This window comes from Numenius arquata, chromosome 2, assembly GCF_964106895.1.
Source record: "Numenius arquata chromosome 2, bNumArq3.hap1.1, whole genome shotgun sequence".
In the NCBI taxonomy this organism is placed as follows: domain Eukaryota; kingdom Metazoa; phylum Chordata; class Aves; order Charadriiformes; family Scolopacidae; genus Numenius; species Numenius arquata.
In genome coordinates this window covers 63,614,730-63,637,776 of record NC_133577.1, presented here as the reverse complement: position 1 = coordinate 63,637,776, position 23,047 = coordinate 63,614,730, and the positions used below count along the sequence as shown (strand labels likewise).

Sequence of the window (23,047 nt, the reverse complement as noted above, 5' to 3'; positions counted from 1 at the left end):
TTGATTTTGGTTGTTTTTTTCAGCATGGACTGAGTATTTTTATAACTTTCAGAATTTTTGCCTGTAGAAATTTTTGGTCAGAAAACCTTTTTGTAAGGTTCTAACCTCTACTTTTGAAACAATGCTTAACTTTTGAGGTAAGTGCCTTTGGAGAATTTCACACAAGTAATTATCCTATTATATATTAAAGATAATAAGAGAGAAAGCTGGAAGTAACTCGTTGGAAGTGGTATAGGTAGAGCATGCTGTAGGTTGAAGTAAACCACAATGCTCTCTCTAGGCCCTTCAGCTGCTGTTTACTTTTTTTAAGAATGTTTGCTCTTCCTTTCATTGTGATGTTTTGGCACACCACAAAGATGGGGACCACAATAATTACTACTTAATTTAGTAGGTTTAGGTTATAAACTGTAGCTTATAAGGTGATGGCATAGGAAAAATAGTCCTTTGGCCCTCTCTTCACTGGGGCAGGAACTCCTGAGAGTAAGGGAAGAGACCACTGCCTGTTTGATGCCGAGCATATGGCTGGGATGCCGCCTGGTCTTTATGTAGACCATACAAGATCAGGCAAGGCCCTGTAACGCCCACTCCTTTAACTGCACTTTTAAGGAAGGATTGTGAAGCATCTGGCCCTCAGCTAGAAAGTCAGAATGCAGGAAATGCCTTTGCACATAGTATTTGCCAACTGTGGTTTCTGGTATGTTGGTGGGTGGGTCCTGAACGTGGCCATCTTGATAAGAAAATGCCTAAAGCCAGACCCAGTTCATCAAAGGATCATTTTCTTTATCTCTCATTTCAATTAAATGTAGAGTTTCTAAAAACAAAAAACACCATACTCCTCTCAGAACCACATTTAACCTCTTAAGCCTTGTCATGTGCATCAGGAGTAGCCAGGTCACCGTTAAGGATCAGGCTTATCTTCCCAGATGAATCAATTTCCCTTGACTTTCTCCAAAGAATTTTGTATCCCCTGAAATTTTGCATGTCATGTCTTATCATAGATGTGAGTTTTTTCTGGGAAGATTTTAGAGGAAAAAATAACAAAAAAGGTTAAAATGTTTCAAAAAGTGTCCCTGTTTTGGTTTTGTAAATTATAAAAATGTAAATACAAAAATATTCTTCTGTCTGGGGATTATTATGATTCATATTTTTTCTACTAAGGAAGAACGGAGAAAGAAAAGATCCCATAAGTTGAATGGGTTATTTGAGAGGTATATTGTCTAGGTTTTGTTTTTTGAGAAGTATGCTTTTAAAAAATGTATTTGGGATTCAAATAGAAGGGATTGGACAACACTGAGTTTTGGAAAGGGATTGCATTTAAGAGGAATGCATGTTTAAATAATACTAATAGGAATAAAATACCAGTGAAGGATCACACTATACTTGTTTCTTTTCAGTACAATTTCTTACACTCGCAAAATGTCTGCTATCTTCTATTCTTTGGGTTCTGAACTGGTCTAGGCCAGCCGTTTTAGTATAAGATCCCAAGTGTTGCAAACATTCATTTAAATTCCATCAAGTGATGCAGAAGGAGGTTTTGTCCATGATGGTGTTTGGAGAGGCAGGACCTGCTGTTAGTCCCTTCTCCATTGCCGAGGGGTGACATCTCCATTGGGGCTTGCTTTAGGCCCATGGAGCCACAGTGCAGGGTGAAGCCCACACAGCCAGAAGTGTTTCTCCCAGCCATGCATTTCCCATCTTCTTTAGTTACATAAATGCCCAAGCTCCACCATGTGGGGTCAGGGTACAGTTTTCCTGCCCCATGGGCTGCATGCACTGCTGCCAAGTCCTTGTTGTATGTGTGGACACACGGGCAAGGAGGAAGGGAACAGGATGCCCTGTGGGCGAGGAGGAAGGGTGATCCCTTGGGATCACCACCTCAGTTGCATTGTTGCCCTTGGACAGGCTGCCCAACCTAGCCACGAAGAGGAGTTTGCTTGCCTGTTACAAATTCTGTGCTGTCACAACGCGAGACGTGAGCCCATTAAGCACCCACCCAAGATCTGTTTGGCTTTGATTACTCAGTGTACTTTACACAAGTATCAGTGTCCTTAGCGGTTTTAATGAGCATATCAGATGTATGCATCTTGGCTCCCTTTCCCCTTTCTAAACACGTTGGGAAAGCCCAAAGATCCTTGATTGATTTCAGAGCTCTCTGGAGGCTTTAGAAGCCCTCGCTGAGATAGCATCTGGTTTATCAGAGCCTGAAACAGTCTTTTCAAGAGCTCCAACATTAAAAGAGAGCTAAGTTTTATCACAGAACATCTCATCAATAGTTGGTTAGCTTACTTGTTGGCAGACTGCGACGAATTCAGTTTAATGCTTCCATTCTGCTTTTAGGCTCTATCTTGGCGTTTGGAGTTGATAGGATTTTTCTACTTTCTACAGGGCTCAATCCTGAAGTCCTTGCTTAGTTTTAAGTTCAGAATTTCACAGCATTTTCAGTGTAAATGTATGAATGCAGATGAAAAAAGCTGCAAATCTTTTTTGAAAGGAAAAAAAAAGGTTGTTCTCAAGTATTAGAAGTGTTTGAAACTCTGCCAACTTTCTGAAAATGCTTCTGATTTCTTTCTTTCATATGTTTCTGAAATGTTTATTAGAAACATGTTTTTAATAGTTTTGAAGAGTTTTGGTGAATTAAAATTTCTAGCGGTCATTTTAGTGAGATGTTGCTAATTATTACTGTGAAAACCTTGAAATGTTGGTCAGAAGCTCTGTTAAGTGCAAAGATGGTGCTGTAAGAATGGGTTTGGCACAAGTTGCTTGCGCTTTGGAGTGATAGAAAATGCTCACTTTCTGAATGTAAGTTGTTTAGACTGGAAGGGTAAGTTCCTGTTATAATGACTTATTTTAGGAGGAAGGTTGTAATACTGCATATGCATTAATCTCTCCAGAACTTCTAAATCCCGTAAGAGCCTGTGGAGGAGGAGTTCCTGGAATCCTTCCCATCCCATGAAGTTTATTCATAAAACATGATGCTCTGAAGCCTTCTCTCAGGGAACAAAACATTGTTATGAAACTATAGCCACAGTTCTAAAGCTCAGGCTGCAGCTTTTGGCATATCTGGAGGGGAGTGTTGCCATTTGAATATGAAAATTATTTTTCTTTGTAGCCAGTGGCCAATCAGTCTTAAGAAATCTTTAGGGTGTTGTGATGATAGGTAGGTTTTGAAGGAGGGAGGTGACCCTGTTGTGACAGGGAAGCACGCCCCGTTTGCAGTCTTGCAGTTTGGGGACTTCACCTGTCGCCCACATCATGCTGCTTTATCCCTCAGTCGCTGGCTGCTGGGCTGACGGGGATGCTTTCCTAAGTCCTTGAACAATGGTGAAGAGTTGAGACAGACTCTGTGTTCAAATGGAGAGCACAGCACAGATGTTTGTTTACAAATGCATTTCTTCATGGATACCTTAAAGTATAAGATGTTTAAAAATGAAAACCAAAACAGACCTAGAAAAATAACAAAACAACCAATGTACAGTGTAAGGGGTTGCAGCTGCCCCTCTTCTTCCTTCCCATGGGTCTGCCTCCCAACTGGCTCACAGTTTTGTGCTGACTGGGGGGACCCAAAGTTATGCACAGGTGCTGGAGGCTTGAGCATGCTCAGCAGAAGATCAGAGCTGAGAGGCTTTCCTCACGCGCTGTTACCTGGCTAGTGAACAGTTCAGACGCTAAAGCATTTAGACCTGTGGTCCAAGGCTTCCTATCCATGGTGTCTGCTGCTGGCCATTGCTGGGCTGGGCTCAGGACGTGCTGAGCTGGGGTGGGCTTTAGTAATGGTGCTTGCACTTGTGTCCACCCAGGGTATCTGGGGTCCGTGGATGAGGTCTGGAGCCTCCAGTGCACTGGACTATCCTTTTGCAGACAGGTCAAGCCCCTTAATGTAAGTTTGAAGATGTACAGTGTAGATGGGAAGAAATCATGGTCTTAAGAGTTTGCTTAGACCTGGCCTGGTGGTGTAAGGTGTGTCCAGAGAGCCATTTTCCAGGAGAAGCTAGGAAGTAGGTGTACAATGCCTTAAAGAGTTGTTCAGATGCCATTGATACTAAATTACAATAGACTTCGGGAACTTCAGTGCAGAAAAAAGTATTAACACTTGGGTATGCAGAGAAATAACAAATAAAAAATATACTCAGGTCTTTTATTACACTGGAGTAATTTAAGTCCTCAGATCATTACGACCTGATGCACATGCTGTGATGTGAATACTGAACATTTATGGTGATTTCATTTTAACTCCTTGATATCCTTTTATGTGTATTACCCTGCAATAAATTACTGTTGGTTTGGGTTTTTTTTCTTTTTTTTAAAGACCCTGCAGTGCAGACAGCAATGCCTGTATATGGCAGAGCCCCAGCTGCCTGCCTGCAGGGGGCAGAGAGGAATTTTGCTGTGCAGGGATAGCTTTACTCAATGGACCAGGTGCAGTGTGGTTTGCCTTTATGCTTTTCCTATTGCTTTCCTCTAAAACATTAGGCATGAGCAATGGCTGGAGGCAAGAATCCGGCCTTGATGGAGTGCCGTCCTGATCTGATCTGACAGGCCTTGTGGAAGTGTTCAGCCTTGACCCTTTGTTGCTTTCAAGAGGGAAATCCCATTAGATAACAACTTTACCTATGAGACTGGAAGATTTTGCGTTTAGCTTTCCCTCAGACTTGAAGAAAGTGAGGAAAGAAACCTTTTCTGTTTGGTTTTTGTTGTTTTGGTCTCCTTCAAAAAAGGAGAACTGTTGGAAAAATGGATGTATCCTGTTTCTTGAATAGTCCACAAGTTGTTCCCTGGAAGAAGTTGGAAAGTCTTACTGCAGAGGGAGAATAAGTTTCATGGGTTGCTAGGTCATCTTGGAAAGTGAAAATGAATTGGGACAGGAGTGCTAAGAAGATTTATCAGAGAGTAGGAGTTGTGAGTGAGTCTAAAAGGATAGAGATTAGCATGCTGGAGAAACCTCTTTTGTGAACTACAGACTTGAAGGGATGATGGGGATGGTTCAGATCCACTCCTTGCCAGTTTGCTAAAGTGGATTTGAATGAAATTGAATGTATAACTAGCCCCTAATTTCCAAAGCATTTTTGTGTGGGTTTAGCAATCTGATTCCTGTCAAACCCAATGACTGTCATATTGACACAAATACCAGGCAATATTTAGAAAATTTAGGAAAGGTATTTTGCCAAGCAAGGAAAAAAAATCCCCTCTCTTTTAAAATGCATTCCTATAGGAATCAGAAATACAGAAGAAGGGGAAAAAACATACTGACGTGTTGACCATTCTAACAAAAATCATGCTGTACTGATCTTTTTTTGGAATGTTTTTTGAAGTTTTCCACTGGCTGGAGGCTTTTGAAGGAAAGAAAAGAAAAGACTCATCTTCTGTCTTCAATTAACTTTGTTAATGATTAACAGAGCAGTGCAGTATGTGTGGTGCATTTTAATTAAATCAGAGGAGACATGATTTGGACAAGATTTTAGTTTCACTTTGAAAGTTATTAAATAAACTGACACTGTTTGCTCTCCGAAAGTTCCTGGGAGCATCCGGTTAGTTGGTAATCCCAGTGCAGCTAGTGAAATAAAGCCCCTTCCGAAACACCTAAGGGCCATTACCAGATAGTAAAAAAATGAGCAGCCCAGTCAGACAGGGGTATAAGTGATCATTAACTTGCACGAGGTAGGGTCCTGGTCTGAGGCTCCAATTTCATATTTTAAAGCGAAGTTCAGGGGTAAGAAAGGCCCAAACTGGGTATTTCTAGTCAAGGTTTGTGTTTTGAATACCTCTGAGCTGTTCAAGTGGCATAAACTCTTGAACAGTCGCTGCCTTCGGTGGAATTCGAATGGCTTTTGCTAGCTGAGTTTATTGGGTTGTTTGTGAAGTTGAGATCCTGACCAGGGCTTGGATGTTGTTCACCAGTAAAATTCAGAGTATCATAAGATAGGAGCTTTTGGTACAGGAACGTCTCCATAAATTGGCCCAGCAGGAAATGCTCTTCTCTTTCCAGAGCTGCGTGCGTGTGTGCCTGTGCACACATTTATATAAACTCTTCTAGCAGAGAAGGATCAAGCCTGAAGCCTGGACTTGGACCATGGCTTCAGACTGAAGTGAGACAGTGGATGCTCTCGCTGGTATGTGGTGACACACAAGGGTGAATACATCCCATGCTTCACACCTCATGAGTTTACTGTTGTTTACTGGGGTGTCTGGTAGGAGCTTTGGCCCAGGCTTTCGTCCATGCGCACTCAGCATTAACCTGTTTTGGCTAGAGGTACATCTATCCTCTGTGTTTGTATCACACCTACCACGTTCTGGTTATTTCTGACTTCTTTTTTAGACAGTGAACAGTAATGTTTGGAGCATGCCTGTTAATATATTAAAAATAACATTAATAATTTTATATAAAAATTGTTGTTGAAATTGTTGAAATTAACTATTTCCAGAAGCAGTTGGGGTGGAGTGAACTTGCATCTACATTATTGGCAGCTTATTGAGCTTTCTATTTTGTGGAATTTGGTATTATTCTACATGGCTGTAAGCAGAAGTCCTAGAAGTCCACTTGCAGGTTTCTGGGTTTTGAGTACTATCCTTTTCACTGCTAAAGCTGAAATTTATTAATAGCAGTTGTTGCTCCAAGCAAGCTACAGCTCAGGTATAAATGAGAGACAGCAAATTTTAAAATTTGCCAGCCAAAAACATAGATTGTTTTTTATTGCTGTGAGAATTGGCATGTGTCCCTGTAATGTATATGTATAAAGCACAAAAGAATGGGTGCGGAAGCGAGTGGGGAAACGGTGGCCCTTCGGCTGGAGAGAAATGGCCTCCTGCTCAGAGCAGGAGGGGACATGTCTGTCCCTCGCTAGTGACAGTGCTGGGGCATAGGGAAAGGAGGTAAAGATAGCCTTTGTGAACACCTCCCTCATATGGCTTCTTCCATTTCAGTTGTTCAGATGACCAGAAGGTAGCTGTATCCTGGCTGTTACATAGAGACTATTGTTTGGATCTTTGTGTTTATTTGAAAGCAGTGAAAACATGACATAAAACAAAAGCTATGCTTTGGTGGAAATAGTCTATCACACTCGTGAAATATTATGCTGCTTTATTTCTGGATTGTGCATTGCCCCATAAGTAACTGATAGAGAATGCAAACATCAGCAAATATGTTTTTCTAATCAAGTTTCAATTTACAGTGGAAGTTCTTCTTGGAATATCATTTTAACACTTGTCTTGGAGTTTGTTTTGTTTACTGCTACAGCCATACATGCAGTCAGTAACTTTTCCATGTGAGAAGCAGGGTAATATTAATACCTCAAGAACCGAGGACAGTCAAAGAAAGTTAAATTCTCTTCCCTGCCTGTGCTACCCAAGGCCAGCGTGTCCCAACAAAGCAGGCGATAGGATTGAGGGCTGCATGGGCCCTATATGGGTCTTCAGTGTCTGGAAGTACATTATTGCAAGTGTTTACAATTTCAGGCTTCAGGGTCTTGCGTTTTGATGTGCAGGGTTGTGTTCCCAATCCTGCAGAACTTGTCTATGCAAATAGTTCTATCGTCTGCTAAGGCACTAGCTACATGATAATTTGTCCGTGTGAGCATGCAAACTCTGTCAGCATGTGCCTCCATGATTTGCACATGCATATGTCCAAACCCAAAACTACATATTCCAATCTGAGTATGTATTTTAATACATATATCCACTTACGTGGCTGGTAAGTATTATTCACAGGTTTCACTGAACACATTAAAATTTTTGGCACTGCTGCTGTTTATAGGTATCCAGGTAGATATAACTACAGGTTACAGTTAAAAAATAAGGGGAAGAAGAGATGTCTTAGCCGTAGGATGGCTTCTTAGTACTGAGTCCTGTAAGAGTACGAAAGACTTGCCACTGGGAAATGGCAGAATCTCCATTATTTGAGATATTTAAAACTGGACTGGAAAAAAAAATATATAATAAGAGACAGTTCAGTGTTATTTGATGATGAAGTACATAGCCTTGCTTTTATGAGTACTCCAGAGATTTACTCCAAGACCTTATGTATAGGTTGCCAGACTTTACCTACTGCATATGATTTAATATGCCAAATGTTCAACTGTGAAATGAACTCCCTGCTCACATGCCAGTGTCCTAGAGTGAAATCTCATAGGAGGGTGAATGCAGATCCTTTTTGCCCTCTGAGATGCATACACAGAGTTCGCTGAGGTGAATGGTATTGGGGCATTTCAGAATAGAACTTAAAAAACCCAACAGAGTTTGCTCCATGAGAACATGAAAGGGACTGTGGCATCTTTCATTTTCCCAGGGAGGGAACAGTTAAAAATATTCTTCAAACAAGGAGCAGATGTTAATGTCATTAGAATGGATTTTCATAAAAAACAGAGTTCTGTTTCTCCTGCAAAATGCCAGTAGCTTTGCAAAATTCTCTACAAGTCTGCCTACTTATTTCAGACTAGTGGCACTGAGGAGAGGCGGTGCAGCATGAGCTATTTACTGTCTTTGAAAAGAATCAGATACGTTTCTGTAAGTTATTCGCCTGCCCAATTTAAAACTGCCTCAACTTGGAAAGAGGTTAAACAAAGAGCTAAAGGAACACGAAGGTAGTTAAATAACAGGACAAGAACAGTGAGCAGCACAGCAAATCCACTGTTGACAAACAGGTACAGAAAGGAGTAGGCTACATATGAAAAGGCATGGTCTTGATGATGCATGTGCCTCAGGTTGTAAATTCACTGTAATCTTAAAAGAAAAAGGATTAATTGGCTACTGTGATAGTCTCACTGAAAACTCAGCCTCACATGCAGGAATGGTTAAAGTAAAAACAACAAACAAAATATTAAGTGGCTCTCTGGATGACCTCTGGACATTCCTATTGTTAGTATGAGTAGACGTTGGAACCTCCCAGTAATAATTTCCTCTTGGAAAGCTCTCACGTCTCCTTCCTCCTCCTCATTTGCTAGTTTTAATATTGAGAAGCTGGGAAAGGCTCTGTAGTTCCTTTCATTGTTGTAATAGATGAACCTGCACTCTCATAGCACCATTTCACTTGAGTTCATTGGCATGAATGACACCTCTCAAGTGCCCTAATTTCTTTAGTGTTTGTTTACTCAGTTTTTTCTCTTTCCAGCATCTTCTGTAGGGGTCTTGGTGTCCTAGAGCCAACTAATGATCTCTCAAGCATCAGAACATACAAGGAAAGCAGATTGAGACATGCATGTCCTGCCCCCTTCGTTTTTCATGCTTTAGATGCCTGTGTGAATTTTTGAAATGATATGGGGGAAGGTAATTTGCCTCTTGCTGCTCCATATGCAAGATCTTCACCTCAGGGCCACAGTGTACTAAGAGTATCCATCTCAGTTAAGTTACTGAAAAAAATAAACAACAAACATTTGGCTTGGAAATAATAAAGGGATTATTAAGTGCAACGATCTATAACTGACTCAGATCCTCCTCCCACTTGTTTTTAAAGGCGTTGCAAGCATGGCAAAATCTTGACTGGGTCAGCCTCTTTTAGGGGAACCAGTTCTGCATTGCCGTAAACCTATGGAGCCTCTGGGTCCGCACCCAAGTGAATGTGAAGGCTTGACATTGCATGCGTTGGCCTTGGCGGAGCCCTCCTTCATGTTGCAAACTGAATCACAAAATGTCCCTGTAGCTCTTGTTAAAACAGCGGTGTTCCTCAGCTGAATGGGTCTCATGACTTAAGTGATGGGCACAGCTCTGAGCACAGATGAAGGTGAAGCTTCCTGGGCACTCACCAGTGCAACAGTGTGCTGCCCCGATGGGTTAGCCAGGGTCCACTTGGCAGTATGCTTGTTTCCTGTACACAGTGGGTTAACATGTCTGCGTCCAGAATTGCACGTTTGATCTTGCAGCTTTGCAAGTGTGACAAATCATGGTTGTAGCTATTTCTGGATGGGGAAAAAAAATAATCAACACTAGTGCTGTCAAATGAAAAATTAATATGTGGGACACCAACCTGCAGAGTGTATCGAGCAGTTGTTGACAAGGATGCCTCTGGCATGTTAATGCTACAGACAGTTGGGCAGAGAGACTTGATACTGTTTGGAAGTGGGATTCACCCATCTTATTTATCTTCAGTTCTCCATTTGCAGGCAAAGATGACACAGGAGTTGAGGATAGACTTATGTGGCCAGAATTGCTTATTGTTCAATCAGCAGGCAAATGACATCTATTAACAGTAGAACTGTAGAGGTACCGGCAAGAGGATGCAATTTGGTGTTAGAAGTCTTGCTCCAAATGAAAAATAGGCTGACCATGTGAATCATTGTGTTTTATCTAGAGTGAAGTGCTCCTCCAGACTTTTATAATTCAAAATATTATTTGGAAAAGAAAAAAAAAAATTGGGATTCTTCTGACTGTCCTCATCTAATGGGGACATTTTAAACAGTTCTGGGGTCTGTTACAAGTGCAGGAGGCTTCCCCTGTTCCTACCTCTGTCCCTAATGACCCACAAATAGGTCAAATTTGCCAGCTAGAGCCAGAATCTGCATGAGAGTAGGGGCAGACTTTTGAAAAATCTGGAACTATTCTTTGAAGGTGTAGAGTGTAATGTTTCAGAGGATAGTCAATTTGCTTTTATTTTTATCATGTGTGGAAACAGTTTTGCTTGTGAGCACTGCAATAACCTAACTATTCCAGAATGCATTGAAAAGGGTGTAGAACTCACTCAACTGGAAAAAAAAAAACCACCGCTTTCTGTCACACAGTAGTAAATACAGACCTGTATTAGAAATCTGTAGGGCTGCCCTGGAACCCAGTTTATAGTTTCATAAACATCAACTCTTACATCTGGCATCAGATTAAAATGTATATTTTGGCAGAACAATGATACAATCTCTGCTTAAGTAATGCTCTTCCAGAGGGAAGAATTCTGCTTCTGTAATTCCCCAGTAGTAGAAATACCTTTTCTAGGGAGAGTAAATATGACTCCCTTCTCACCAGCATTTTTTAAGGACTCGACTCATTCACACTGCCTTATGTGCCCTCTTTCACTTAAGGTCAGAGAAATGGAGATGGCCTGCTGCACCCTCATCTCGTCTGCAAATCTCTCTGCGATCACAGAAATGGAACCCATACTTTTCTCTCTTTGCAGTCAGCACTGTTGGCCTTTCCTTGCTTCAGACCAGAATTCCGATATATTTCATAGAATGGTTAGAGTTGGAAGGGACCTTAAAGATCATCAAGTTCCAAACCCCCTGCCATGGGCAGGGACACCTCCACTAGACCAGGTTGCTCAAAGACCCATCCAGCCTGGCCTTAAACACCTCCAGGGATGGGGTATCCACAACTTCCCTGGGCGACCTGTTCCAGTGCTTCACCACCCTCACAGTAAAGAATTTCCTCCCAATATCTCATCTAAATCTCCCCTCTTCCAATTTAAAACTATTACCCCTTGTCCTGTCACTACATCTCCTGACAGAGTCCCTCTCTGGCTCTCCTGTAGGCTCCCTTCAGATATTGGAAGGCTGCTATGAGGTCTCCCTGGAGCCTTCTCTTCTCCAGGCTGAACAACCCCAGCTCTCTCAGCCTGTCTTCATAGGGGAGGTGCTCCATCCCTCTGATCATCAATTTTATATGATCATATTTTATACACTAAAACATGGGACTTTTACAAGTGCTTTAGAACAAGGGGCTGGGTCTGCAGAATGTGTGTGTGAATAAATAGCAACCTCTTGGGATATTGCAAGCCTGTTGCTGGGTGTGCAAAAAACCCTGAGTTTGTACATTCTTGCAGAGGAATCATTCATCTATCTGTAAAGGACTGTAGAGGGAGTTTTGGAAAGGAAAAAAATGCAATTATTGACTGCAGGATTTGAGCAGAATGTAAACGAATATCAGTGCCCCAAGCAAAGCGCAGCCATTGGTTTCTTGCAATCTCTAAAAAAAAAAAAAAAACGTGTCAATATTGATGCCTTCTTGGACAACCAGCATCCTCCATGGCTTCATGCAGACAGGATTGCCTCGGTGCATGCTCCAAGGTAAGAGTGCCACCTACTGAACCCACACACTTCTTCCCACAGAAGGGTGAGCTTGCAGTAGAGATTTCCCTTTGGATTATTAATCAATCCACACCCACCCTTGTAATTTATGAGGTTTAACAACATCAGAGCCTGGGGTGGAATGGCTGCAGGACTGCACAGTAAGCTGTTTCAGTTTACTCACATATGCGGGCTTAAAGGGGTATGAGAGCCAAGCATGTGAAATCATAACTGATCGTGCCTCTATTTAAATCACTTTTTTTGCATTTCTATTTCCTGCCTCATTCACTGGATTAGATGGAAGAACGTTGAGGAGAGTCTGTTAGATTGGATTTTTACAGCACTGTTTTTAATGCCTTTGCTAAACACAAGATGGTCTTACCTTGACTGCAGTTGAGCTTGCAGCTACTTCCCACATCTCTGGATTTGTTCCTGTTTGGCAATCACCCTCCAGTCTTTTGAGCGATCTGATCCAGCTTGACCTTTCACAAGTTAGACTGGATGCAAGTGCCTGCAAAATGCTTAGGCAATGATTTACGATCAAAGGGAGGACTGTTTCCTGGACGATTGTTTTATATTTGGGTCCTCTCCCCTCATCATCTCTCGGCAGGCTGGAATGTGACTTTCCTACAAGCAAATACTTGTGAAGGCACCTCTGTGCAATGCTCAGGCTGCTCGGTTCTCAGACAAGCTTGCTAAACTGAAATGCTTCTTGTGAAAGCTGAATGGGAAGCAAGCATTTGTCAGTCAAGTTGAGCAGCTGAGAAATCTGCAGGAATTTCTGCAACTGGGGGCCCAGACATAGCAAAGAGGATCTATTAGAGAGAATACAGTAAAAAAAAAAAAAAAAAAAAAAAAATCATATGATTACAGAGCAGAGGGGGGCGAAGGGAGGGGAGGAGGATACAACATAGATAATGAGCTTGACAATAGGCAAATAGAGAGTGTCATTACAGGAGTTACAAGACCGACCAAATGGTTAACCTGTGGGGTGGAAAGAGCATCCAATGAGTCTTGCATGCCTAAAAGGATAATGGCATTTTTATTATCTCATTCCACGCCCTGATCATCCGTCCATTTGCTCCCTGGAGCTGGCAGCAGTTTGCACTGATTCATACGCTGCAGACATGATCAGCAGATCATACTGCAGGCAGAACTTGTCAAGCCTTTCCAAGTGAGTTGCCGATTTATTATGATATCTGTATGGATTTAGCCTTTTGGTGTTGTGTAGGAAGTGCTGGATGGTGGCGATGGGAAAGGGGAACTGAATGATGTGACAAGTTGGGAAGCTGGTTGAACTGGGCAATAAGCATTGGATGCAGAGGGGGTTCTTTTGCTCCTCTTTTTGCTATGTTGTGCTCTGTTGTCTAAAGGAAAAGTCTTTGCCTTTCTCTTGCCTGAATTGCAGAATTTAAATTGCTTGTTTCAGTGGCAGAAGAATATGTTGGAATGAGTTGTTGCTAATTGGTGTTCTGTTAATGGGAAATTTGCAGAAGTTTCATCGTGTTTGTGTGAAAAGTTTTCGGATAACTCAGATTGCTTAATTCACTGAGCAAATAAAGTCCTCATGGCACATTCATCTCTGAATGTGGGAGGGAAATGAGAGAATAAAATCAATTTATGTGTATAATATCACCAAAGAAACGATCTGCTTTATTTGGGTCTTGTGTTGTTTTGTTTGTCTGCTTTACATGTGGGAAATAGGACAGTAATATGTTTCTAAAATACTGTGATTTATATCAGGGTTTTGTTTAAAATTTGGGAGAGGTTTTGAAAAGCAACCTGGGATTTCTGGGTGCCTGTTTTTGGAGTTTCCAGCATGAAATAGTGTGCTCTTGGGGGGAGAGAGCACTCAGGGATTTCTGAAACTCAGCCCCTCCAAGAAGTCCCTTCCAGGAATCTGAAATCATCCATCGTGATTTCAGAAATTGGGCAATAAATACTAATTTAGCCTAGACTGTGTCAAATGGGTTTGTTTTGTGTTGGTCCATGGTGGAATACAGCCACAAGCCGCGGCAGCCAGCCCTCCCATACTGCTGTACGGGAATGGGGAGCAGCCGTGGCGGAGCACCAGTTGCTCTGCAGCGAGTGCGAGAGGAAAGCAAGGGAGAGGAAAAAGCAAAGTGGGTGAGATTTGGGCACTTCAGTGCTGATATAACTGGTGGAAACCTTGACTCTTGATACCTACTGTGGGGAGCTGACCCTGAGTGCAGTGACCCAGGCTGAAGCCTCTGAGGTGATCTTTGGACCCTTTCACTGGTCTGCACTAGGGTCAGTTTAGCTAGACGTCAGGTTCTGTTCTGCTTTAAAAAAAAATAAAAAATCATTGAATATCAGTGCTGAGAGAAATTCTCCTTCACCCTCCTTTGGGTGAGAGAGAGAACCAGCAGTGTGCTAACTTTATGCCTGGCATATCTCCGAAGCGTTGGGCGAGTGCTGGCAGGGATGCCCTACCTTGTGTACGCCGCAGCGCCTGCAATTATGCTATGTGAAGTCAGTTCACTGAAGTCAGTGAAATTGTATCTGAGTGAAAACAATTCAGTCCTTTCCTCTTGAAGCATGGTTAGCTACTATACTGTCAGTTTCCTGTATCTTGGGAGATTTGTATCCTGTAGCAGCTTTTAAACAAGAGCAGATGAACCTTGACAACCAGACATGGGTTTTCTTTTGTTAAGACTCACATTAGCATATTTTGGGAAGAAAAGCAAAGCTCTCTTTGGTGAGGACTCTTAAAAGAAATCAAATGTGTTGCCAAAATTTTGAAATTGATTTATTCCCTTTTAACAAACGTCTCTGTGACTTCAGGACATAAGTGGGGAAGACACCTTTAGCATTACCCACACAAGCTTCTTCAAAGCATTTCTCAGTGAAATACATGATGAAATACTGCCCTTCCCAGGCTGAGGCATAACGTAATCATTCCAAGTGCTCATGTCTTCTCAGGAGATTGCAGTGAAAAAGGAGTATTAAAATCCTTATAAGTTAACTCTCTGGAGACTCTCCAGGGAAAAGGAGGGGGCTGTTATTGCACCGTTTTGAATGAGGCACAATGTGATTTTTAACTTCTTGCAAATATCCTCTAGTGGCCCCTTTATATGATCGTTTCAATTGCATCGTTTAAAGATACTCTCTACGCTCTCAGTATACTTGTAGTATTTGTAGAAAATTTTGTAATTGCTAAATAGCTGAACATAATCCTGTTAGCATTTGATACACTAGAAATTAAAAGCAGAAGCTCTCGTTATAGCCAAGAAATCATTCCGGTTGGCCTGAAAATATAAAGACTGCTTAGCAAATGTATGGGAATTGAATTGGCTCATTTTGCTGGACACTAAATAAGTGTTTACTGTGCAAGTTTCGAAGGAAAACAGAAATCTCCCTTGCCAACAGGTAGAATGTTTTCTTCCAGCAAATTATAACTTTTTTTTTTCAAACTTCACAGATCGTTCATGGGCAGTTTCGTTGTTGGAAGTTCACACTTTCACAGCATCTTCTGATTGGTTCTCCATATTGTAGGTTGTCTCTTCTGTTTCTTGGCTAGCTAGTAAGATATTTGGCTAGTTTTGTTAAGAGAAGAGAAGGGTGGAAGAGGACACTTTTCTTCAGACAGCAGCAGTGTTGGTGGCACTATGTTATCTAGTTAATTCTGCTTCAGAAATTGATGCTGATCGTTTACACTTGAAGCCACCTCTTTGTTTCCTTCTGGTCTTTTCTATTGGCTATGCTTTTCATTCCTGTTCTCCAGTGGGCAATGGCCTGAATCCTTAATTTGTAAAAGCCTTTTCACATTTCTGAGGTAAAATAAGATGGACATAATGTAACTAAAGACCAGATGCACAAAGGTGTTAGCTTGTACAGAGACAATTTGTCTCCATTTTGATGGCGAAGAATGCCACTCAGCCTCTGAACATGGCTCTTGCCCCACAGTGACAAGTGTACAATGGGCCAAGAAATAGGCAGCTTTCTTACAATGTCCTGTCCATTTGTGAGCTGCACTGTTTATATCCAAGTTACAACTTCAGTGCCTGATAATCTGGGAAAGAAGTCCAAAACGGTTGGGATGGTAGGTAAGTGCTTTTGATGCAAATATAAATTATCTGTGGGTGGATCCACATATTTATGTTAAACACTGTGGTAATAATACTCTGTGTATACAGAGCATTCTTGACATATTAGTCGTTGCCAACTGAACAAAATACACATGCTTTGGTGTCTGGTCTACACATCAATAGGGACAGTGACTATTGAAGGCTGAAAGTCTAGTTCAAGATTTTGGATTTAGGAACTTTTCTCATAGTGGGTCAGAAGAAATTTAATGGAAGAGCTGAAACATCTTTGAGTGAGGTTATCCTTAGTGCACGAAACATTGTGGCAGAGAAAGGATAAGTCTATAAGGAAACATCTCTGAGATTTCACAGCCTTCTTGCCTCAGTGAAAGATGTTTTGTTTCATCCAGCACAAGCAAGGCATTGCGTGTTGGGAGCACCTAGTTGGATTAGTGTGGAGTTTTGGGCATCCACCTGAGTCTGTCTGAAGTTGTGTAACTCTGTGAGAATCAAATTTCTAAGATTTGGTCAGAGAACAAGCGACTCCAGAGAGTTTCATGAAAGTCCTGAGCTGAATTCTTCACCCTTTCCAAGCCTTGGTTCAAGCCAGGACAGTGGTGAGGGATATCAGACTCAATCTGGTACTCTCTGGGAATCCAAATGCCTGAATGAGCTGTGAGATTGTTTCTGATAAAAGTTAAATTTAGCAAAACCAAGAAAAATTGGGAGAGTTCTGTGTAGAGCAAACTGTTTGGGAGTTCATGTCAGGTTTGTGAGATTAGCTTTGTCTAAATGGAAACAAGAGGAAATACTTCTTTAAATTAAAATGGTGGTGGTTTTTTTTGGGCGCTTTCTAAATAAGAAATTACTGAGCTGCATCTTTGCAATATTTTTTTGAAATAAAACATTCTGATCCTTTTTTGAATCTTCAAATTGAATTCAAGTTAACCTACATTCTAAAGAAAAAAAGTTAAAAGAAATAAAAGTAGATGAAGGATTTGTGTTATTGTTTCAGGCTGAATAAAAATAAAACAGCCCTGAACATTTTCCATATCACTTCACTCTGACAAGGGTTTTTTCTTCCACTTCAGCAAAACTAGAAAATTCCTTGTTAGCGCAGATCTTAAATCCAGATAGCTCCTCCACAGCCACACTGTTGGCATAGGTGTTCAACCAGCGTGGGATGGGGGTGTCAGAACTTCATCCTGCTTCTTCAGACTCCTGCCTTGCCCTTTCCTGGCAAGCCTGCAGTCCCAGGCCTCCCCATCCACCCTGCTTCCAATTCAGAGTAAAACAAGAAGCTTCAAAAGAACCAGGGAAATTCACTAGTGATTGTGTTAGGCTCTCTGTGCTCTTCTATCCATACTGATGCATATCTATGCATATATGTCCATATAATGCAGATGCGGTAAACTAGGTAGTCCAAACCCATACATTTAAAAATACAACCAGGCAAAACCCTTCCATCAATTTTTGAAATAATTGAAACATGGAGACCTAACTAACTTCGTTACTTTTCACTCCTTTCACATTTTATTTTGTTAAAAAAAACATTAAAAAAGCCCTTTCTTTGTACTATTCTCATATACTGACATTTGATTTATGTTTTGAGCCATGTAAGCACTGAAGTGTATTAAAAAAGTCTCCCTGACTCCAGTAAGGCCGCTTACATGTATAAGTAGCTGCAGGGCCAAGTTTATAATTATATATCTGTAAAATGTTAGCCTTCATACATTTAACCATTCCAATTTTAATTCTCTATTTCATAAAATCTATGATCAAATTTTGGAGCCTGAACTAAGCTGATGTCGTCCCTTTTAATTTAGGACTCAGCCCTTTTATTCTCCTCCTGTGTTTTATTTTTATTAGTTGCTTTCTTTTTGTGCTGATGTGCAGCACATATTGTTAAAGCCTCTTATTAGAGCCAGAATTTTGCAGCGTGGAGACTGTCCTAATAAGGGAAAAAAACCTAGCCCTTTATTGGTGAGGTAAGAGAAATCAGGCAGCGGATAATTTTTTTGCTGATTGAGAAGGATAAGGTGCGGTTTGGCAGGTATTGCATTGGTTTGGCATTTGCTGACATGGTTCCTCTTTTCTGCAGTTCAAATCCTTTGCAGAGCAGACAGTCAGGGAGGACTTCCCCTGTGCCCCGCTTTGCCTTTCCCTCCCCTCTTCCTTCTCTTTTTCACAAGCGTTCAGCGTTGCCGCGAAATCTCACTCTGACACACAAACTGGATGTGGTAATGAGAAGTTTTTGCAAGTTTAACAACGCTGTACTGCAATCACCTTTTCAGGGAACAGTGGGCACATTGGAACACAGTTTTCCGTGTGGGTTGTTCTACATCTAAAGCATTTAAACAGTTTGTGAAGTTGTCAGAAAAATCACACATTAGTCCAAGGCAGTACGATCCAATTTCTCTCTTCTCAAAAATCCATCACTGAAGAAAAGTAATAACTACGAGGTTTAGTTGATGCTTTAAATTGCTCAGCTGTTTTTCTTTCAAATTGCTTTGAAGGCCTGTATTGAATTCCAGAGATGAGTAACGGATCCCAGGCTTAAATACAGGCTTCAGATCTGAAGTCAATCTAGTTCCTGGGGTTTTAAACTGAGTTACGATGAGCAAAGTCTCAAGCGAGGGCAGAAGCTGGTATTTAAATTCTTTCCTTCCTCAGTCTCTGTGTGTCTCTTGGTAACTGAAATACCAAGCCAAGTATCAGCTCCACTGTGCTTCACCAGGAGACCAAGAGTGACTTAAAGTGACTGCCTGCTTCCCACCCAGTGTGGTTCTTTGACTCTAGGAGGAATAACGGTTAACCTAGTCCTTAAATGCCTAGTTTTCTCCATTACTCAGTTATTTATTGCAAGTTTGATTGTGTCACTTGTGAAGCAATTTTTTCCCCCTTTTTCCCCCCATCATAGTAATTCTAGAGCACATATCCTGTTATTGTTGAGGTTAGCTTACTGTAGGCAAAGGATATGAAAGATAAACTTGGATGATAATAAAGCAGAAAAGAAAAATAAACAGCATTAATAGCAGGGATTGGGTGTACCAGTTTGCATTAAACAAAACATACAAAGGCACCATTAGGAGTAGGCTACTCCCAAAAGCACAACCACTTTTTGGGGGGGTTGATAAGGTTTTTTTTTTGTCTGATGCTTATTTGTATTCAGACCCTTTTTCATCAAAGTCAGAATTGCTCTTGAAGATGAGGGACTTGGCTAACTTTGTTGTCTTCTTTTTTGCGTTTTCATTCACTACTTTTTCATATACCTTGATTAAGCAACAGTGAGAAATATTCAGATTCTCCTGAGCAAGTGGGACTCCAGCAGAACCTGGCATGTCAATTGGGGAGAATAAGCCCTGTGCAAGCAGTTTTGGTTTCGAACTCTGAATCTTTTTCAGTTCTCTTTCAGTCTGCTTTATGCTCTGCTTAGGAGGATCTGGTCCTGCTGTGGGTCCTCCAGGTAAAGGTTGCTGTATTACGGAACTAAAAAAGAGATGATTCTTGTTCCAGACAGCTTAAAACCTTATTCAGAGAATATCTCCTAATTGGTGTGCTGTGCATTTAAAAAATTGAGAAAGCGGCCCCTGTGGAAGCAGTCCATGTGCACTTGTTTTCTTTTCTCCAATAGTCTAAGAAATGTGGAGGCCTATCCCAGAGGTGCGTCCTTAAGACCAGTGCACTTGTCACTACAGGATATGAGATTTTGGCTTCTGTTTGGTTTGTCATAGCCAAATTGCCTGCAGATTTTTTAACCGGAAAAATATATTACATGTTTCTGAACAGGAGTTTTTTGGCTTGCCAAATTCCATCTGCAATACGTTCAGCACTGGAGTTGCTTCAGTGCAATTACGGAAGTACCTTCTAGCATCACAATTGTTGCTATCCTGGCATGATCCTTCCTACAGGTTTTTATTGTTTGGTGTTTGGGGGTTTTTTTGTGTGTTTTTTTTTTTTTTTTGTTGTTGTTGTTCGTTTTATGTAGTGGAGTTTGTAACTCAGCAGTAGGATCATGAGTTGGGTGAGCCTCACAAAGCCCAATACACTGTAGGTTTCAGCATCCACAAATGATGTGGACAATCATCATAGACTGACATGACCATGGTGGAAGCTTTATAGTCCCTTTGTTCATTTCCAGGTTGCTCCTGGCTTTCCAGCTCTTGAGAGCTACAGTGGCCTCTTTTTTGCTGCTTCCTATCCCTCTTTCTTTGATTCTTCTTCTTCAGCTCTCTCGCTACTGTTTCGTGTGATGTTTTACAAAGCCTGAATGAGAGGTGTTCCAACCATACTGTATGCTCTTACATACAAAAGTCTTCAAAAGTAGCCTCCCATTTTTAAACTAGTGTTGAATAATAGCTTTGTGTATTTGCAAAACACCCATCTTTCCTCTGTGGAGCAGGAGATTTTTAGGATCGCTCTCCTCCTGTGGGAGGGCAATCTCTGGCATGGATTCTGGGTGTGTAAGATGGTGTTGTGCATCTTGGCCTTAGTCATATGCCTCCTCCTGGAACAGGAGTGGTCAGACACGTTGTGTCAGCAGTTTTCTTTTTCGGGATTTGAAAAAGCCCCAAAGCCTAATTAGCAGAGGTCACATCTGCTTCCAAAGCTAGCTAAACTTTTACTTTAGTTAGATTAACGCTGAGAACAAACTTCCTTCTAGTTCCGCTGTTACATTTGCATAAAGGCGGTAGCAAAGCAGTTTTGAAGTTCTCTGCAAATGTAGCTTTTTCTCAAGGCTTACAAACATGCCAAAAATCTCTCTCAACACTGTAGCAGTGCTATCTTGGTGTTCCCACCAGTCTTTATCTATGTGGCTGTGAAAGCCTCCCACTGACAGCATGTGCATTAGCGATAATTTGCAGCCCATCCAGTTGAGGACAAATATTCCTGTCTTGTGCATACCTGAGAGCTGTATTTGGTCCTTTGTCCTTTTGGGACAGCCATGGGCTTAATTCGTTACTCGATTTCCTGGATTCTCTCTCTCTCAAACTCACCCAACACCCTGTGGAGTGATCAGATAGCAGACAGTCTGGCTTGGTACCTCCCATCCAGTCCTGTGCTGTTAGCCTCTGAACTTAGAAAGGTGAATGCTCTGAACCTATGGAATGGTATTGGTTTCTGTTACATTCTCTGTGTGCTACTTGTTTCTTGTGCTGTTCTGCCCTGGCAATCATACCAATGTGTTTTCTTTACCCAAAAAGAGTATAATTACAGTTTTCACAAGATTATAGCAAGCAGAGACTTTACTGTGTAGTGCCTGGTGCCTGGCTTTCAGTCCCTTCCAGCACTTCTCAAGATGCATGATGTCATTTCAGTGAGAGCCTGAACCCTGAAAAGGCTGATAGTGTGGCAAGGGTAGGCAAATAGGGAGGTTTAGGCTTGGGAGAATTTAAGGCGCAGGGCTCACAGGTGCAGAGGAAGAAGATGGAGACACCTATTAAAATGCCGTTAGGAGTGACAGGGGCTGCCTGGCGTGTGAGAAGAAGTTGGAACTGGAAAAGCTTCTGGGGACCTGAAACAGAGGAGAAAACCATTTGGAAGTTTTCTCTGTTATGTAGGAAAGTAGATAGTGAGGCCTTCCTGGGAGCTTCCCAAATCTTTGGTGATTTTTGTGGGAGTATTTTGAGCAAACTTTGGGCAAAAGTCCAGAAAAACTGTTTGTATGTGCTTATAGCTATGCACTAACACTGATAGTTACTCTGTCATACTCATCTTGAGCTGGCAGAAGCACCCATAAGTACATCCAAGATCACCTCATTGGCAGAAGATTGCTAGTGTTTGAGTTAAGTTTTATGCCTGTGTTTGCATTAGATCAATTAGTCTTATCATACCTTTTTGATGTAGGTAATGCCCGTTGTGCTAGCCTCTGGATCCCTCAAATGGATGATGTTTTTCACCAAACATTCCTGTGCGTTAGTCAGATGGGAACTGAAGCACAAGGGAGCTTAAGCATCTCATGCAGGAACTTGTAGCAGAGAGGGGCCAAATGCTAAATCCTATATTTAACATGTGAACTACCAGCCTGTTAGCTTGAGTTAAACGCAGGCTTAACTTATTTTTCCAATTTGGAGGATTGCTGATACCCAGACCCTTTTGTTACCTCATAGCTGCTAAACTTTATCTTCTTCAGACAGATGATTACCATATTTTTATTTACTAAGTAATCTCAGCCAATTGAGTTGTGGTAACAGGTTTGACCACACTCTTCGTGAGCAGGCATTCATATTCTGTTATGCTTGTCCTAATTTTTTATTGTGCCAAATATTCTGCATTTTACATTGCCAAATCCTTGCTTGCCAAATGTTATATTTTCACAGAAGTATATTAAACAGAGATTTGCTCTCCAGTGCTTCGGTTTTGGCCCCTCCCAGTGCCTTTCAGGATGCGTGACTTAAATTCAGTGATAACTTTCATAAAAGGGTAAATTGAATTGCATTTTCCTTGTAATGGGCTTGGTGTGCGTATATGAATAGTTACTATGGATTGCTGGGAAGAGGATACTTGGATGAACCATTGCATGTTTGGATCAAGTCTAAGTCTATTCCTTTGTGTTGTTATTCCTAAGGATCTGTCTGCTGTGCAAATGCCTTGTTATAGGAGTCTCGGTGGCTTCCTGAAGCAGTCTTCTGTGTTGCACTGCAAGTGAGACAGGAAAGATTTTGACTTTGAATCAAAATGACATCCGGCAATAGCCAGTGTTGGAAGGGTTGGCTGATATTAATGTCAGTCTCATCTGCACTGTGGGACTGAAGAGGGTGCAGTTAGAGCAGTGGGTACACAGAAACCTTCCCATGTGATGTCTTCTACAGTTTCTGTGGAACTAAAATCTCTCTGGTGTAGAGGCGGTGTTTTCTCACTCAGTCACCTTTTGGGAGTCCTACCTCACCAAGTTGGCTTTCTGCATCTGTTGAAGCTTGAGAAGCAGAAAGGCTTGGCAGCAAGCGAACTCCTTGCTTCCCAATGGCAAGGTGAGGATCCTTCACCCCATTTTCCATACTTTCAGTTATTTAAGTTTATCTCAGT

The 23,047-nt window shown here is 41.5% G+C and overlaps 1 protein-coding gene across 5 annotated transcripts in view; it reads left to right on the top strand.

Moving 5' to 3' along the window:
• CALD1 (caldesmon 1) overlaps positions 1–23,047 on the top strand; it is a 200,784-nt gene that overhangs the window by 131,007 nt on the left and 46,730 nt on the right. For 2 of the 5 annotated variants that reach the window (XM_074144469.1, XM_074144468.1), the window contains exon 1: positions 12,804–13,149. The exons of the other annotated variants lie outside the window; for them this stretch is intronic. In XM_074144469.1, coding sequence (XP_074000570.1) covers positions 13,103–13,149 — 47 coding nt within the window. In that variant the 5' untranslated portion in view covers positions 12,804–13,102. Of the gene's footprint in view, positions 1–12,803; positions 13,150–23,047 lie in introns of those variants that run through there. 5 annotated transcript variants of the gene reach the window in all.